This window comes from Sorex araneus, chromosome 1, assembly GCF_027595985.1.
Source record: "Sorex araneus isolate mSorAra2 chromosome 1, mSorAra2.pri, whole genome shotgun sequence".
NCBI lineage: Eukaryota > Metazoa > Chordata > Mammalia > Eulipotyphla > Soricidae > Sorex > Sorex araneus.
Window position 1 is genome coordinate 445,532,685 of NC_073302.1, and position 19,126 is coordinate 445,551,810.

A 19,126-nucleotide genomic window follows, 5' to 3' on the forward strand; every position below is an offset into this window, starting at 1 on the left:
GGTGACTTGTGTGCGCCGGATTCTGTTTTAGCGGCTGGTGAGCTTGAAAGCAAACACGAGGTAAAGCTGCAGCGAGGAGAAGCGCATGTGCTCACTTCCGGCCGGGGGGACTCGGGCCAACATCAGGCCAGGGGTGCGCCACGCTCAAACCCAACTCAATGAGCTGAACCTAGAAAATGCAGTCGTGTTCCTTTGAACGTGTTCCTTGTTGTTTTGGGGGCTACCGTCAGTGATGCTCAGGGGTTACTCCTGGCTCTGCACTCAAGGATGATTCCAGGCGGTGCTTGGGGAACCATATGGGACACTGGGGATCGAACCTGGGTCGGCAGCGTGCAAGGCAAATGCCCTGCAGTTTACCCCCCTTTCCAGCCCTCCCCCTGCCTCCATGGCAGACAATTTCCCCCATACTCTCTCTCTACTTTGGGGCATTATGTTTGCAATACAGATACTGAGAGGATGTCACATTTGGTCCTTTATCTGCTTTCAGCACACATCTCCCATCCCGACCATCCCTCCACCCATCACTGACTTAGTGATCCCTTCTCCCTCCCAGCTGCCTTCTCCCCCAGATCATGAGGCAGGCTTCCAACTATGGGGCAATCTTCCTGGCCCTGTGTCCACTGTCCTTGGGTGTCAGTCTCATATGATGTTATTTTTATTCCACAAATGAGTGCAGTCCTTCTGTGTCGGACCTCGAGTTCTTACTCCTGAATCAAGGCAGACCTGAGGCTGTTGGGAAGGGGCTCCAGGCTCTCTGGGCCCTGTGAGAAAGCTTAAAACATTTGTAAAAAAGGTGGGGAATCCGGATTTCAGAGGCCCATGCTTGCAGGACACTGGCAGCCAGCGAAACCCCGTTCTTCCCTTTATAACACAATCCTAACTCTCCTCCTCACCAACACTCATGGTGCTCAACTCCCAGGCCCCATCTCAGAAAAGACAGTGACAGCGTGAGCCCACCCAGATTCCAAAGCTCAGGGGCTGTATGGTTGCTCCAATTTGCCCTTTTGCAAAAGAGAGTTGGAGGCTAGCGTGCCCAGCTTTCTTCTCATTGCTGTTGCTTGTCAAACTCCAGTATCGTCGGGGTGATCTTTAGAGAATGACCTACGGGGTCAGACACGCCGAGGCTGTGTAGAGCGGAAAGGTTCTGGTTCTGGTGCTCGCTGCTTGCTCCGAACCCGGTGCTGTTTCAGTTACCCCGTGCAGGCCCCTCCCGCCTTCCTCCATCAGAGAGGCCCGTAATAAATAGAAGGCAATTCCATTAGCATCTTTCTTTCGGGGATTAATTCAACGTCGCTGTCCATAATTATCCCCATCCATTACATTTATGAATCTAATTCCCACGGGGCGTCTTTGGGGAAGGCGGCTGGTCAGCCGGCCGGCGCTGACCCCAACACAGAGCCTGGGAGAGTTGTCACCGTGGGCCCTGCCTGCCCTGCACGACCTCATGTTAGAATTTAAGAAGGAGGTTCATTGGGGGGCAGGGAGGGGGCTCGGTTAGTTGGTTGGTTTCCTTAGATGAATGTGACCGACTTTATGTGGGTTTTTTTTTCTTCATTTTGTTTTTTTTAAAAAGACATTTTGGGGGCATACCAGCGGTGTCCAGGCCTTATTCCTGGTGGCTCTGTGCTCAGGGATCACTCCCGGCCGGGCTCAGGACACCACACTGAGTGCCAGGGATCAACGCTTGGCCTGCTGTGTGCGAAGCGAATGCCCTACCCGCTGCACTGTCTCTCCGGCTCCTGCTGGCTTGGGACTCGTGGGTTATCCCCCACTATTTTTCCATCCCACTGACCCACCCAAGTTCCCTCAGGAGCCCCAGGGCCAGTTGGGAGCAGAATAGGCACAAGGTGTCCACCCTAAGCAACCCCCCCCCCCACGTCCAGCTCTCACCCCTGAGCCCCGGTCGCGAGAGCCACACTTCACAGGGGGTGGGGCTGGACACCTGGACGCCGAGTGACCACTCACCTGGCCCACTTCAGTCTGATGGTCCACAAATGACTCAAGACTTCCGGGAACTGCAACTTCAGACCCGATTCCTGGGTCTCCCATCAGACCCCGAACCCCTGTGGCCTGCAGTGTCAGGGCAACCCCCTACTGACGTTTGGCTCACGGTTCCCTGATACCTGGTGAAGACGAGCACTTTGCCGTGTGCCTCTCGGCCCTCTGCCTGCCTCCCTTAGCTCACGCTGCCCATTTTTGAATGGCACTGCTTATGATTTTGGATTTTTCCCCCTCGCCTCCTCCCAGGCCTTCCCTTTGTTGTATTTCAACTGATCAGGGCTCACACACGCCTTTGCACGGCCCACCAGGCCTCACACCCTTTCAGTGATGGGGCGGGGGAGGGGGAAGGGGAGGGGAGGCCGGGCAGCAAACTGGAAGCCTCGCGCCTTCCTGCAAGGTGGGTGCTGCACCACGGAGCCATCCCAGGGCCCCGCTGCGGATTTCTGTGAGCACTTTATACTAAGCCTTGGGTATTTGCTCTTTCATCGGCGGTGCGGGTGGTCCCCAGGACTCCCCCGAGGTCCCAGAACATAAAGACACTCACCCTAGAGTTCTTCCCTTTCACCCTCCAAACCCAGCTGGGCCAGACACAGGAGGCCGAGACAGGGACGTGGAGAAATGGGCGGCAGGTGGCCTGGCAGAGCCGCGGGGCAGGAGGCAGGCGCCCAGAATAGAGCCCCCGGTGACCCAGAACCCCGATTCGGGCGCCAGGCCCTAAGGGGCAAGTTTGGGGAGAGAGCCCTGCCCTCCTGGGCGCGGCCGAGTGATGGACCCATCCCTCCCCTCCCTCACACGCTGCCGGAAGTCTGCGCCCCTCTGGGTGCCCCCGGGAGATGGTGAGATGGGAAGGCAATGCCCTGTGGGAAGTCCGTGTCTTTTTCAAAGGATTCTGAGGAAGGAGTTAAAAGGAGGTACACAACAAGTGTAAAAAACTAAGGCTCACCCAGGGGCACGCGCACTCTCGGGCTCTCTGGGAGGCTCTGTCTCACCGCCTGCGTTTGGTGCTCTGGAACCACTGTGTGCTGTCGGTCAAGGGCAGGTTACGGAAGGAAGAAGGCCAAACTGGTTGCTCGATCAGTTTATTTCATTCTCTCTCTCTGCTTCTCGCCCAGCTCTGGATCTCTCTCTGGATCTCTGGATCTGGCCCCCCAACCCACTCTTACAGCCTAGTTAAATCTCCCCAGCATGAGGGGGTTGGGGTGTACACATAGGTGTGGTCACCATCAATAGGGTAAGGTTCCTTTCCTCAGGGGATGCTTCTCCTAGGACTTAATTCTCTTTCAGCAGGAGGATCCACCCAAGGGTGGAGTCCCATGAGTGTGTTTCTCTTCTCCTCAGCCAGCAAACATATAAGAATTCATAATATTAATCATTTTGTATGGACACAATAAGAGATGCATTAAAGCTTATGGAATTGCTCTCCTGGGGCCATCTCAATCTCAGACTACAGTGCTCAGGCCAGATCAGTCTTTCCTATCCCTAGCAGGGTCCTAGTCTCATCATTACTTTTGGATCATGACAGCATTTGTCTATGATCAAGCTCTTAACTTATAGTTAAGAATTAGGCACTTTGGCCAGGCCCATCTCGATGCCAGGGTAGCACACAACTCACCGCTTGCCCTGGATCCGTCCCATCCTTCGTCGGGACCCTGCTTTTAGGGTGCTAGGAACTGAGGGCAACTGAGGCTTAAGTGGAGAAAGCAGATGCATGGGAGGGAATAATATTCGAAGCCAATTAATTCCCAAGTTACAAAAACATAATATTGTCTTCTTGTGTCTATACAAAAAAGACATAGCTTTAAAGTAAATTATTCAAAAGGCACAAAGAGGGGAGAAAGGCAATGTTATAATATTCAGTATCCTAGGAAGGTCTGACCTTACAAATCAGCAGAGTCAGATTAAGGGAAAGCCGCGGATTAACTCTTTTGGGGAAGAGAGCATGGAGAAGTGATTATAGCTAAACAAAGGGATGGCAGAGATTCCGGAACACCTTGATGGGTGAGACTGGGGTAAGCCTAAGCTCTGGGAAAAACCGGGACAAGCTCCTTGTGGCAAGGGGGGAGAGGACAAAGTAATGTCATCCTACAAGCAAGGACGTGATTTAACTTACCGGAATGTCTGGGGCTCGGGGACTCAGGGAAATCCATCCTAAGCAAGTGAGCCTTGTCCGTCGAGTAGCGTCTCAGGTATCCGGAAGGTAATTTTGTGAATGAACGGCATCATTCTAGCTAACGAGGTCTCTCCATCCCACGCTCTCTGACAGAAGTTTTCCCTGAGACTGGAAGAGATCCTTTGCCTTGCATGCACCCCACCCGAGCTTGATCCCTGGCATTGCGTAGGATCTCCACGGCTGCCAGCCCTGAGCACCCTCTGGTGTGACCTAAAACAAACAAACACTAAAAAGTTAAAAAAAAAATTATCCCTAACGCTCCGAAAGGAGTGGTCTTCCACTGGTCTACAGGCATAGGAAGGGTGAAGACCAGTGTTCACCCGCCTTGGTCATCACTGCTGGGCCCAGGGCTGGTGGCCAGGGGCTGGTGTGCAGGTATCAAAGGAACATCGGTGGGGCCGGAACAATAGCACAGCGGGTAGGGCACTTGCCTTGCACGCGGCTGACCCAAGTTCAATCCCCGGCATCCTAGAGCACTGCCAGGAGTAATTCCTGAGCATCGCTGGGTGTGACCCAAAAAGCAAGTAAAGGCAAAAAGAACACTGGCCTCACATCATCTAAACTAATGGACTCTGCCTCCACAAGGTCATGCACGGCTGCCGCCAGCGTGCCCCAAACCGTCCACCACCGTCCATCTGCTCCGTCCCTGCTGCCCCAGTCCCCTGCCTGCCCCAGCGAGGTGACCTCAGGCCTGTCGTCAGAGTCCAAGGGTTTGTTTCCGTTGGCCGCTGGCCATGGTCCGGCTTTGTTTTGTCCCGAGCCACGTCCGAGCGTGGTCAGCCAGCGTCTGTCCTTCCCCTCGGGTCACGCCCTCGAGTCCCATGCGAGGGGCAGCCTCGGGAGGGGCAGCCGCGTCTTCTCCCGGAGCTGAGACTGACACGCGCTGTACGTGGGTCGTCCCCTGTGCGTGGACACTCGGGCTTTCCAGCCACTGCACCCCTCCCAGGGAACTGCGTCCGGGCGCGGGATGGGGGGCGGCTGGAACCGACCATGTGGCATGAGACCGTTACTTCCGCTCTCTTCTCTCTGCAGAAACGGGCAAGATTGACCAGGAGATCCACAAGTACAACACGCCAGGATTCACCGGGTGCCTGTCCAGGGTCCAGTTCAACCACCTCGCGCCCCTCAAGGCGGCCCTGCGGCCAACCAACGCCTCGGCTCTGGTGCACGTCCAGGGCGAGCTGGTGGAGTCCAACTGCGGGGCGTCCCCGCTCACCCTCTCCCCGATGTCGTCCGCCACCGACCCCTGGCACTTAGATCACCTGGACTCAGGTAGCGTGGAAAAGCGTTCTCGGGGTTTTCTCTCCAGAAGCCTTGCTTTGCCCATCTGTAAATGGGGTTGACGTCACAGGGAACGGGGTGGGGGGTTGGGTGGTTAAGAGAGCAAAGTCGCAAGCGAGCCCAGTCCAGACCGATAACAAGGGCTCAGTGCCAGGGGCCGAGCAAGGCTGGGGATACGGGAGTGGTCAACTCCTCTGCTTCTTTTTTTTTTTTTTTTTTGCTTTTTGGGTCACACCTGGCGATGCACAGGGGTTACTCCTGGCTCTGCACTCAGGAATTACCCCTGGCCGTGCTCAGGGGACCATATGGGATGCTGGGATTTGAACCCGGGTCGGCCGCGTGCAAGGCAAACGCCCTACCCGCTGTGCTATCTCTCCAGCCCCTAACTCCTCTGCTTCTAAGGGACACACCCCGAGCTGCCCAGCTGGTCTCTGGCGTGGCAGCCGGACAGCTGGGTCAGAGACCACATCTGCCCGCTTGCAGCACCAGAGTCCAGGTTCCTGCAGTTCCCGAGGAGAGGACTTAGCTTCAGCGAGCTCCGCCTCCCCTGGCCTGTGGGCACGAACAGTCCTGTCTCGTCCACCTGGCTCGGAGGGCGGAGTCCCCCTTATGCAGGCGGTCAGCCAAAGAGACAGCGCTATGGCCTGAGCCCTGGCTTTGCGGGTGGGAGACCCCGAGTTCCATCCCCCGCACCCCTTCGTCTGCCGAGCAACCCTTGGGGGAGACCCCAGAGCTTGGGCTAGTCCCCCAGACCCCTCCAAGCTCTGAAATTTGCAAACAGGCCAAGCACGAAGAGAAGAGCGGGTTGTTGGCTGCAGAATTAAGTGGCTCACCGGGGCTTTGCGATCACACGACGTGGAGGGCGCTTGCCTCGCACACGGCTGGCCCGGGTTCTCTCCCTGACACGCCACATGGCCCCTTGAGTCCCACCAGGAGTGAGCCCTGAGCACAGGGTCAGAAGGAAGCCCTGAGCATCGCCGGGTGTGGTACCCAGGCCAAAAATAATCATAGTCACGGTGTAGGGCCTGAGTGATGGTAGGTTGCTTGCCTTGCACATGGCCAGCCCGGGTTCGATCCGCTGCACTCCATATGGTCCACCCCGGCCCGCAGCCCACCAGGAGTGGTCCCCAAGAGCAGAGCCAGGAGGAAGCCCAGAGCACTGCCAGGAGTGGCCCCAAAGGCCAAAAATAATAATAATGGTGGTGGTGATGATGATGATGATGATGATGATGATGATGATGAAAGGCCAAAAATAATAATAATAGTGATGACGATGATGATGATGATAATGATTAATAATAATAATAATAATAAGGAGTCCCCAGACCCCTGAGGGGTGAGCGTCCGTGTTCCTTCGGGGCCCAGGTGACCTGGGCCAGGCGGGCACCTCTCACAGCCGCTGCTTCTCACCCCACCCTGGGGCATGACCTCAGGGCAACATAACCCACAGCAGCATCTGAGGCTCCTGATGCCAAAGACCGAAGAGGATGAGGTTGGGGTTCCCCCGGGGGGACCCTGCGGGTCTCACAGCCCGTGCCTCAGTTACCCCTTCTCCCGCACTCAGGCGGTCAGACCTTTGCCCGAAGGCACTGGGCAGGGCCTCGGGCTGCAGCTGCCCTAAACCTCAGCTCCCGGGGAGGCGGCCCCAGGTCAGCGCCAAGGTGAGCTGTCCCGCGCTGGAGGGGTCTTGAGAATCGTGGAGGATTGGCAGCCGAGACTCGGGGCGTAGGTTAGAGTTTATGGTCCGAGCGGGTCCGAGTGGGTCCGGCCCCTCCCCCGAGTGTCCAGGCCTCTTCTCTGACCTGCGTCTGGTGTCACTGGCGTGTGTCAGGATGCCCCGCCTGGTGTACGCCTTCCTGGCCCCCCTCCCCAGGTGCTGCCTCCAGAGTGCGGTGGCCTGGCCTGGCCCCTTCACTGTCTCTGTCACCTGCACGCTTCCCGCTCTGCTTGTCGCTGGGCCTCTCTGGGACTGTCCCCGGGCGCCCCGAAGTGCCCGTGGTGAGACTCCTGTGCTCACTCCCTTGTCACTGTCCCCGCGTCTGAGCCTGGCCTGGATTCTGCTGTGTGTGTGAGTGTGTGACTGTGTGTGTGAGTGTGTGTGTATGTGTGTGACAGTATGTGACTGTGTGACTGTGTGTGACTGTGTGTATGTGTGTGTGACTGTGTGTATGTCTGTGTGACTGTATGTATGTGTATGTGACTGTGTGTGACTGTGTGTGACAGTGTGTGACTGTATGTGTGACTGTGTATGTGTGTGAGGGTGTGTGTTACTGTGTGTAACTGTATATGTATATGAGTGTGTTGTGACTGTGTGTGACTGTGTATGTGTGTGACTGTATGTGTGTGAGTGTGTGTGACTATATGTGTATGTTTGTGTGAGTGTGACTGTGTGTGACTGTATGTGTGACTGTGTGACTGTGTGCGTAGCTGTATGTGTATGTGTGGGGGGGTATGTGTGACTGTGTGTGACTGTGTGTATGTATATGAATGTGTGTGACTGTATGTGTATGTGTGTGTGACTGTGTGTGTGGCTGTGTGTATGTGTGAGTGTGTGTGACTGTGTGTATGTGTGTGAGTGTGTGTGACTATATGTGTGTGAGTGTGTATGTGACTGTGTGTATGTGTGTGACTGTGTGTGTGTGAAGCTTCCTTTTGTCTCACCCCCAGCCACCCTGTGGCCTGTTGGGAATTTCCTTTTCACCACCCTCTCACCCCAGCCTGCCTCTGTGACAGGCACCTGTCCCTCTCTCTCTCCCTCTTTCTCTCTCCCTCTCCCTCCCATCTCTGTCTCCCTCTCTCCCCCTCCCTCTATCCTCTCTCTCTCTCCCCCTCCCTCTATCCTCTCTCTCTCTCTCTCTCTCTCTCTCTCTCTCTCTCTCTCTCTCTCTCTCTCTCTCTCTCTCTCTCTCTCTCTCTCTCTCTCTCTCTCTCCCCCCCCGCCCCCACTGGGCACTCTGATTTGCAGTGCAGGTACTGAGCGGTCACCATGTCACCATGTACATCCCTTTCCCTCCTGTCCGCACTCTGTTCTTGTCCAGAGTGACCGTTCCCAGCTACCACTGTCACAGTGGCCCCTTCTCTGTCATAACTGCCCCCACCCCACCCCCAGGCTTGTGCCAGCCTCCAACCATAGATCAGTCTCCTTGGCCCCTGTTTCTGCTGCCCTTGGTTATTAGTCTCGTGCTCTGTGCTTTTATGTCCTGCAAATGAGTGCAATCACTCTCTGTCTGCCCCTCCCCTGACTCATTTCTCTCAGCACGACACTCTCCATATCCATCCATTTATAAGCAAATTTCAGGACTCCATTTTTCCTGGTGGCTGCTTAGTATTCCACGAGTGCAGGAGTTTTATCCAGTCGTCTGTTCTCGGGCTCTCGGGTTCTCTCCAGTTTCTGGGTATTGTGAACACAGAAGTGCATGTTCGCTGTGTGCTTCCATCTCCACTTCCATAACTGATTGTCACCCAGCATGTGCCCCTGCCAGGCGTCCGCCTCGGTCAGCTGGTGACTCTGCACAGGGGTGCAGGAAGCCGCTGTCTCTCTCGGGGACTTTTAGGGCAGAAAGCGTTGTGAGACTGGGAGGCCGGAAGGCTCGTGGGGGTGAGACCATTTGACTTTTCCCCCTTCGACGGTGGGAACAGGACAGATTGTGGGCCAGGCCTGGGGACCAAGGGAAGCCCACCCAAAAGCTCACCCCGTCTTCATCACGGCTCCTGAGAGGGCCTGGTTGGGCATCAGAGGTGGGCAGCAATCTTAGGACGGTTGATTCATGCGTTTGTTGAGAGAAGAAACTGGATCCATGTAGTGAAGACAAGTGAATCAGAATCCAGTTTTACATGCATCTGATAAAAATGTAAAGGTGGTTCCCATGTGACCAGACTTGTAAACGCCCTGGGCAGAAAGACAGGCTGGCTTCCGCCTGGCCTTGGACTCATGCAGTGGTGCTCAGGCAGGCACTACTCCTCCCTGAGGACTCAGGGGTTGTTCCTGCAGTGCTTACAGGAACTAAAACCCGGAGGCCCCCTGTACACAAAGCATGTACCCAGCCTGTGGCGCCATCCCTGGCCCAGGAGGGGGTTTATAGGGAAACAAGAAACACTTAGGCCCATCTGGTTTGAACCACGCGGCTCCCTTAGAAACGTCGTTTGAGGGACCGGAGCGATAGCACAGCGGGTAGGGCATTTGCCTTGCACGCGGCCGACCCGGGTTCGATCCCCGGCATCCCATATGGTCCCCCAAGCACCGCCAGGAGTAATTCCTGAGTGCAGAGCCAGGAGTAACCCCTGAGCATCACTGGGTGTGACCCAAAAAGCAAAAAAAAAAAAAAAGAAAGAAACGTCGCTTGAATCTTTTTCTGTCTGGTCCCCACCTTTGACTAAATGTGCGGCCTTGTTGCTAAAGCACATTGTTCCCGTTCTTGTGAATGTTTCGAGAAGTGTGATTATAAGACAGAGCAGCCCCATTCCTGGGCCTCAGGCCTCTGGAGGCCATGGCTTGGCTGATGGTCCCTGGGCCTCACCTCTTAGAATTCGGGGCTCTGTTCTCTCTGTCAGATTCAGGGAACTCAGCCTTCCTGGGTGACATGGGATGGCGACAGGGGTCTCTGGGTTCATCCACCACTCCCAAAATCTTTAATGTTTTCAAAGATCAAAATATTGAATGGTAACGTTGCTCAGACTCGGAGTTAGGAAATAGAACTCGGAGCGCTCGTAGAGCAGGTAGGGTGTCTGCCTCGCATGCAGCCAGCCCAGGTTCGATTCCCGGCACCCCATATGGCCCCAAGACCAGCAGGAGTGATCCCTGATCACTGCTGGGTGTGGCCCCCAAACACAATCAAACACAAAAAAGAAAATAGAGAAGTTTGTTGGAAGACAAAGAAACTCCCCAGGAGGGAGAAACTTAGTCTAAGACTAAGGGGTTTTTTTATAGGAAAAGTGGTGTGTGTGTGTGTGTGTGTGTGTGTGTGTGTGTGTGTGTGTGTGTGTGTGTGTGTGTGTGTGTTACTCATCAGAGCTTTGGAGAATTCCCATTTGTTTCCTAGAGATATCTTGTTTATTTAGAGCTTGTTTCTATGATGATAAGATGAACATCATTCATTCCCCCTCTGACTGGTAGGGACTGTTTGTTTAAAACCTTTGGGGCTGGAGTGATAGATAGCACAGCAGGTAGGGCGTTTGCCTTGCATGCGGCCGACCTGGGTTCAATTCCCCACATCCCATAGGGTCCCCTGAGCACTGCCAGGAGTAATTCCTGAGTGCAGAGCCAGGAGTGACCCCTGTGCATTGCCGCGTGTGACCCAAAAAGCAAAAATATAAATAAATAAAATAAAATAAAATAAAACCTTTGAGGTTCTGTATTTCCCTCCATGCACAGCTATTGCCCCCGTACCTCCTAGTCTCCTGTGAGCCCAAGGTTTGGGGTGAAAGCTAGGGTCTTGGGGAACTGTAAACTTTCCCAGTCTCAGAAAGAACCCAGGAGTTTGCAGGAATGTTTAAAAAGTACGATGGAGGCCGTGAAAGTGAAGCTGCTTGCCGCGGCTGGCGCGGAGAAACTGAGGCTTCCTCTTTCGTTGGCATGGCGAGGATTGGCCGCAGAAGGAGGGCTCCAGATGGCGGTGCGCCTTCTGAGGAAAATAAAAGCAAAACAAACAGCAGAACCAGCCGTTCCCAGAGGCTGGAGCAGGGCTGCGCCCAGCGTGCCTTTGCGAAGCTTGTGCTGACTGCCGGAGTGTCTTAGTCACATTTGTATTCGGCCCCGAGTATCCTTTTTTAATAACGTCTTGAAGATAGACACGGCCCTGGAAGACGTGAGGTTTCATTTCCTGGGCACTCTCCCGGCGATAACAATTCCCGGTGAGCTACTGTTACACGGGGGCCTCTGGGCATCCGGGTCATATTCTCAGCCCGGGCTGTCAGGTCGACGGTGAGTTACAAGCCTCCGTTCATTTACCTGTGTATTGCGGATGTCACTCCCAGGGATGTTTACCTCCTAGACGTGCAGTTCCATTCATAGCACCCGGGGCTAGAAAGAGCACCGGGGTCAATGCACTTACTTGCCTTGCACACTCCTGACCCAGACTCAGTCTTGACCACACATGTGGTCCCCCACGCACCACCAGGAGTGAGCCCTACGCACCCCTACCCCTCAGTGATAGACTCCTAGTATCCACTGTACCTGGAACCACCTGGCTCCCAGCCTGAGGCCAACCTCCAGCTGATGCCTCGAGGCTCTTGACCAGGAATGCTCAGGCCCTCACAGGCAGATGGACAGGACATGGGCCATCCAGAAGCAGGAAACCCAGCTCATGGCAATTAACAGGAAACTGTCCCCTGCTGTGCGGGGTCAACTCCCATCCTCCCAGATAAATCGGGAGTAGATGAAGATGGCAGCCAAGATCCCTCAGAGGCAACAACACCAACCTTCAGTTGGATTCCAGAACATTCCATGTGCCCAGGTGCAGAGAACGGAGAAGGGAGTCTCTCTGATCGGCCCGTGTCCCGCTGGAAGCAGGAACGGGTTTCTAAGGCACCTTCCCTCTATTTTCATGATTTTTCTAAGGCGCCCTCGCACCATCTTCATGATTTTTAATGACTTGATGTCTTGTCTAGAGTCCAAATTTCCTTTCCGCCATCTGAAGAGAAAATATTTTTATAGCTTCATGTGCAAAAGAGTTTTGGATAGGACGAACATTTGGAAATCGCGTATTTCTATTTGGTTTCCTCCCTAATTACAAGCTGGTAGTTGGTATTCTTTACCACCTGCAAACACTTAAAATAATCTTTCCACTCTTGTAATTATATCTTAATTATTCCTGAGCAGATCCCCTTCTAGCTCTCCCGCTAAGAGCGTGTGATTAAGGCGCTCATCTCCGACACCTAATCTTCGTATTATCTTTTATGTTCTTCAGTGGCCAACACATATTTATTCTGTTCAAAAAACAATTATCACCCCCAAGCCCCATTTTCTAAATATCCCCTCCTGCAAACAGTCTAACTGCCTCTTTTCTGCAAAAACACCCAGCTCCTGTACACATCATAAGTTAAACATAATGTTGAAGCTACAGATTTTTATCTTAACAGTCACTTATATCCATAATTTTGCATGTGATTTTTTATATATTTTATTTTCATAAAGTAATTCACAGTAGTTCATTGCAGATAATATCCAAACACCAGTCCCACCACCAAGCACCTTCCCACCACCATAAGAGGGAAGTGTGTGAAGGTTGTTGTATTTAATTCTGGAGCCACTTAAGCCCGTATATGAGAGAATACGAGCAGGTATGTTAAAACCAGACAGAAGTGTGCTACTTTTGGTAGTTAAAGTATAAGTTAGAGTATACTTTATGGGTTAGAGTATAAGAGGTCATGCAGCCGCAAATGCGGCCGCATACTCCAGGAAATTCTGCATCACTGTCTTCAGGGAGCTTTCGTTTATAGTCTCTGGATCTTGGTTGTTGGTGAGATTACATGGTGCCGGGAGGGGTTTGTGTGTGTATCTGGAAGACTGGGGAGCTGGGGGGAGGAGGCCCTGTCCCGATCTGAGTGGGCTTGGAGATCTCAGCCACAGGTCCTGCATACCTGGGTTTTTCTGCCAGTTCCCACTTGGGTGAGGCTCGTCTGAGCGTGTGGAGAGTGGCCTTGAGCATGGCAGCAGTTGGGTTCTGGAGGTTTTCGGCTGCCCGGGGCTCTGGGGAGGGAAAACTTCACCCTCCCTGCTCCGAGGTGCCTCGGTGAAGACAGCATGGCTCAGGGTGAGGAAGTTCTGCCACATGTGATTTTTTTGTCCAGATTACATGCACATCAAGGAGACAGTTTGGAATTCTGATAATATTACAGTGATTTACAGCTGTTCCTTCAAACCAGTGTCTTTTTCCCCCACCCCCTTTTACCCCACCTACCTTACCCTAATATTCTTTCAACTGTTGTTGCAGTATTTTATTTGAAAAATGAAATGTTGTTTAAGCTTGCAGTTGTGGAACTGCCTGTTCATACTCTCATGCCAAATAACCATTCATACATTTTTATTCTTAGTGGTTTGCGGGTCATTCGCTGTGCATAAGAATTCTTCATCAGTTAAGAGAAGTCCTATTTTATGACACATTTGACTGTATCATTGTCTGAATTCTTCTTTTGTGATTATGGGGATTCCCCCCGCCACCCCATGAGAAAATTTTTAAGTGTAATAGCAAAAAAAAAAAAAAAAAGTTTTCTGGCTTTGAGGTTATGATGTATCCTGACCTCTCCCCTCAACTTGCTTTAAAGGTTCACCACCATTTCTTTCCCTCAGGATCCCATATTTTATTTGTGAGAGGTACCTAGTTACTCCACATGCCATTGCCTTGGGTGGAGGGATCAGGAAGGATTCCAACTTGATTTTTAAGAAACCAGACATCAGTCCCAGCACTGCCAGGGGGCTTCTGTCTCCGCCTGCTTCTCTCATTGCCCAAACTAGGGCCTCCAAACTTCTTCCACTCACAACCCCTTTTTGCCTGAGAAATTTCTATGTATCACTGTAGCACTGTCATCCCATTGCTCATCAGTTTGCTCGAGCGGGCACCAGTAGCGTCTCCATTGTGAGACTTGTTGTTACTGTTTTTGGCATATCGAATATGCCATGGGTAGCTTGCCAGGCTCTGCCATGCAGACGAGATACTCTCGGTAGCTTGCCAGGCTCTCCAAGAGGGACGGAGGAATTGAATCCAGGTCAGCCGCATGCAAGGCAAACACCCTACCCGCTGTGCTATTGCTCCAGCCCCTATGCCACCCTAGATGTATAAAATATATAAAAGTATCCAAGGGCTAAGAAGCTAACTGCAGCTCCTGGGTTACATATTTTTCAAGCCGGAGACCAGGGTTCGAGTAGGCATGGAACAGCACCAGGTCTGACCCCAAACAGTTGTAGAGGTGAGCATTTACTGAGGAGTCATTTTTAAAACAAAAGTTTCACGACCCTCCACATCCGTTTCAATACTTCATAAAGAGTAGCCACCCACAGTTTAAGGAGCTCGGGCGTAAGGGGCCAGACAGATGACAGCACAGCAGGGCGGGCACTTGCCTTGCATGCGGCCAGCCCGGGTTCAATCCCCGGCAAACCACATGCTTCCCCTGAGCACCGCCAGGAGCGATTCCTGCATGCAGAGCCAAGCATAACCCCTGAGCGTTGCCAGGGGTGGCCCCAACAACAAACAGAAAAGGAGTAAGGAGAAAGAAGCTAAGTCCTGCGGAGCTGGAGAGACAGGCCCGTGAACAGGGCACTCACCTTGCACATGGCCAGCCCGGGTTCACTCGCCCGCACCCCATCGAATCCCTGAGCCTCATCAGGAGCAATTCCTGAGCGAGAGCCAAGAATAAGCCCTGAGCACCGCCAGGGGTGGCCCCCAAACAGGAAAGCAGCAGCGAGGGTCTAAACCAGGCTGTGATGCGGAAGCTCCCCTAGGCTGTAATCTCAGGCCACCGCAGCAAGTCAAGGGGACCCTTGAGCCCTTATGAGCGTTTTACTTATCAGGAGGCAAATTTCCCTTCCGTTCGCTCTCCTCAGACTTGTCCTGTCCCGGCTCAGGTGCTTTCCCAAGTGATCTTAGGACACCACTATTTTATTTGGGTCAGAGGAGCTTGTCTTGCAGTGTGGACTGCATGTCCGCGGCGGTCTGTGTTCACAGCAGGCTTCTGTGTTGGCATCCGCCCAGACGCCCTCCGGCTTAGTGGGGTGACTTGAGGAGGGTTTTTTCATAAATGAATTTCTGAATGGTTCCTCTTTTTTTCTTAGCACAGAACCCTAGAGACACTCCAAACAGCTCCCTGTCCGGAGGTCAGCTCATCTGGCACCTAGTTACATCAGCAAAGTGGGGGCAGAGCCATAGCACAGCGGGGAGGGCGTTTGCCTTGCACGCGGCCGACCCGGGTTCGATTCCAGGATCCCATATGGTCCCCCTGAACACTGCCAGGAGTGATTCCTGAGTGCAGAGCCAGGAGTAACCCCTAAGTATTGCCGGGTGTGATCCAGTAAGAAAAGCTAAGCAAAAAAAAAAAAAAAGGGGGCTGGAGCGATAGCACAGCGGGTAAGGCGTTTGCCTTGCACGCGGCCGACCCGGGTTCGATTCCCAGCATCCCATATGGTCCTCTGAGCACCACCAGGGGTGATTCCTGAGTGCAGAGCCAGGAATAACCCCTGTGCATTGCCAGGTGTGACCCAAAAAGCAAAAAAAAAAAAAAAAAAAGCTAACCATAGCTGAGTCCCCCCGCAGCCCCCAGGTCAGTGTTTAATTGAAGAGATGGGGAGAAGGTGTGTGCCCAGCAGGGACCAGAATGTTGAGGGATCATCTAAATTCTGCCTCTGACAGCTCCTGAGTCAGTGAATGGCATCATTGTTCCAATGTGTGTGTGTGTGTGTTTGTGTGTGTGTGTGTGTGTGTGTGTGTGTGTGTGTGTGTTGATGTCACCAGAGCCAGATGTTGGATAGCATCCAGTGTCCTTCCCGCGTCTGTGAAGACCTGATGCTTTGGTTCCGAGACAGGCGGAGTGGGCAAATGGTATGACACGCTTCTAAGTCGTGAGCTGAGCTTCCGTTTGGGCCTGCCATGATGAGCAAGTCTCTTCAAGTCTGACCCAAATCGTCTTACTCTGATTTGATTTTGAGGGCCAGAAAGAGAGTCCAGTGGGCAGGTCACTCTCCTGGCACACTGTCCATCCCAGTTTGATCTTTGAGCATCCACATAGAGTTCCTCGAGCTCCACAGAAGTGACCCCTAAGCACAGCCAGGAGTGGCCCCCCAAAACAGGCAATTTGGTTTTAATCTGTTTGGGGCATGCATCATAGATGGGTGAAATGGATTTATAGCACCCAGTCACTTGTCGGGGGGAGAGTGGTTTTGAGTTCTAAACCTATGGCAGGGACAGGGCTGGAGTACAGGAGTTAAGGCGCTTGCCCTGCGAGTGGCTGACCCCAGTTTGATTCCCCAGAACCCCAACCACTGCCAGGTGTGGCCCAACCTCTATCACCCCAAAAAATAAGCTTAGGGTCACTGTCATCCCGTTGCTCATCGATTTGCTCTAGCGGGCACCAGTAACGTCTCTCATTGAGAGACTTATTGTTCCTGTTTTTGGCATATCCAATACGCACGGGTAGCTTGCCAGGCTCTGCTGCGAGGGCTCGATACTCTCGGTAGCTTGCTGGGCTCTCCGAGAGGGGCCGAGGAATCGAACTCGGGTCGGCCGAGTGAAAGGCAAACCCCCAACCGCTGTGCTATCGCTCCAGCCCAAGCTTAGGGTAGCTTCATAAAAATAAACTAGCAGGAGCCACCCGGCAAGGAAAGGGGGGTGAAGAAGGGATCTTCTCAGAGCTGGAAGCCTGGATTCCACCCACGATGAGAGGATCTGGGGGTGAGACTGGAACCCCACTCCCAGCCCAGATAAGAGCTCGGCCCCTGACCCCCGACCTATGGCCTGAGCCTTTCCCATCACGCTCAACTAGTGGCATGAGTCACCTGAGCGCCATCGGCCCCCCGGGGGTCTGCAGAGGGGCCTCGAGGAATTCATAGGTGCAGATCCTTAAGTCAAAGACCACGAGACCCGGCAGCTCCAACAAGCATCCAGGTGACGCCCGTGATGCAGGTGCATTATGGGGTGTGGAGGCTGCAGGTCACCTGGGCGCCTGACCCTGGAGGCCGGGCAACCGCCCTCACCCACCCATGCAGCTTGGAGGCTGCTCACACACGCGGCGCCTAACGAGCCTGACTTTCCTGGTAATAATCAGATGAGCCCAGCGAGATCTTCCTTCTCATCCTCAACCTCTTCTGTTCCGCTGATTGCTTTTCTCCAAGAAGTTCATGCGTTTCAGCTAGGTTTTTCAACTTCATTTCCATCGAGTCAAACGACGTGTTTATGGTTTCCGTTCTCTCTAGAAAATGTCATATTTGCATTTTTTTTTCTGTGACAAGTTCAGGTTTTCGCCTTCTCAATCAGATCAGATGAGACCATCTAACTGAAGTTTTTCAAAGAGCCCCGTGGAGTGGTTTGTTCTGTCGTTTTGTCGTTTTTTTTTTATTGCATGTTTGATCTTGGCTTCTTTACATTTCTATTCCTTGCTCCTCACCGTCACAGTCTGAGTGTGTCCATACTTAGGGCCGCGGCGCCCTGCAGAAGCCAAAGCAGCTCTCAGTGCTGAGCGGGAGAGCTGGTCCAGAGAGCCCCAAGCGTGAGCGTGACCAGACTGACCCGAATTTTTCCTGGCACTGTCACACCCAAACAGCATTGCACGCTCTGCCACGGCTCCAAGTGGGCCCGGGTACCCTGAGCACTGCCAGCTACTCTCCCAAAAATAATATTTTGAGACAGAATCATTCCCAGCTCTAAAATCTTTTTGGTTTGGGGACCACATTGGCAGTGCTCAGGAGCTACTCTTGAATCAGTGCTCAGAGGGGACCATGTGGTTCTGGGGATTGAACCCACATACACAGCATGTACCCAACCCTTAAGACTCATCACCGCAGGGGCTGGAGCGATAGCACAGCAGGTAGGGCGTTTGCCTTGCACGCAGCCAACCCGGGTTCGATTCCCAGCATCCCATAGGGTCCCCTGAGCATCGCCAGGGGTGATTCCTGAGTGCAGAGCCAGGAGTGACCCCTGTGCATCTCCAGGTGTGACCCAAAAAGCAAAAAAAAAGCAGACTCATCACCAGACCCCCACTTCCAGATGGGCCTGGAAGCTCTGAGGGACGGGGTCGCCCCTTCCAGGAAGAACAGACCGGGCAGGACTGGATTGTAAATCCATGGGGGCACCGAGGACCCCGCCCAGTGCTCAGAGGGCGGGAGGGGTTACAAGGGCTGCCCAGCTCCTGCCCACAGGCCTGCTGGCCTGAACGGCTGGTCGGTGAGCACAGACGTCCCGTTGGGAAAACATCCTCCCAGCCTTGTCACCTCTGGGCGTCTCCTCAGCTCCTCACTCCCCCTGCGTCCCCTCCGAGTGACTAGCACCCTGGGGGCCGAGGGTCCCGCCCCTCCCCCTCCTTCTCTCCGTCCCCCAACCGCACCCGCCTTCCTCCTCCTCCCCCCAGACCTGCCGTGCCTGGCTGGGGGCCTCGGCTGTGAGCCCCAATGGCCTTGGGCTGGGGCAATTTGGGGTCACGTGTTTGTGTTGCTATGGTGACATGTACACGTAGCTATGGCAACCTCCGTGGCTGACGGGAGTATTGGCTTGGCCGGCACTGGACTCGTTTCTGCCTTGTTTTGTGCTGTGGACGTGAGGACCCCCGCACGGAAGGTGGCGGGGGCTCGGGGCTGCCATCCAGGCTGTCTGTCAGATGTTACCCCCAGCCGGGCCCTGCCCTGCCCCCGGCCCCTCCCAGTGGGACACCAAGTGACGGCAGGCTGTGAGTCATCGCTGGGTAGGGGGAGCTCAGCGTGGCCCCCCCGGAACCCGGCCTGGCTCCCTTCAGCAGCTGTCACTGCGGGGGGCTCAGCTTTCATCCCGGAGCCCACTCTCGGGGTGTCCGCATCTCCGCCTCTGCGCTCCCGGAATGCAGAAGCTGGAGTGCTCTCCCCTCCTCCTCTCCCGCCTTATCGTTAAAGATGTTTAATGATGAATATCTTAATATAAATATCTTCATGTAAAATAATGTTTTATATTCTTATAAGTTATAGTGACTTTATTGTTATAAATGGCTGGAGCGATAGCACAG

General features: G+C 53.8%; 1 protein-coding gene across 1 annotated transcript in view; it reads left to right on the forward strand.

The window, feature by feature from the left end:
* CNTNAP2 (contactin associated protein 2) overlaps positions 1 to 19,126 on the forward strand; it is a 1,529,860-nt gene that overhangs the window by 1,498,591 nt on the left and 12,143 nt on the right. The window contains exon 22 of the mRNA XM_055129775.1: positions 5,204 to 5,443. Coding sequence (XP_054985750.1) covers positions 5,204 to 5,443 — 240 coding nt within the window. The remainder of the gene's footprint in view (positions 1 to 5,203; positions 5,444 to 19,126) is intronic.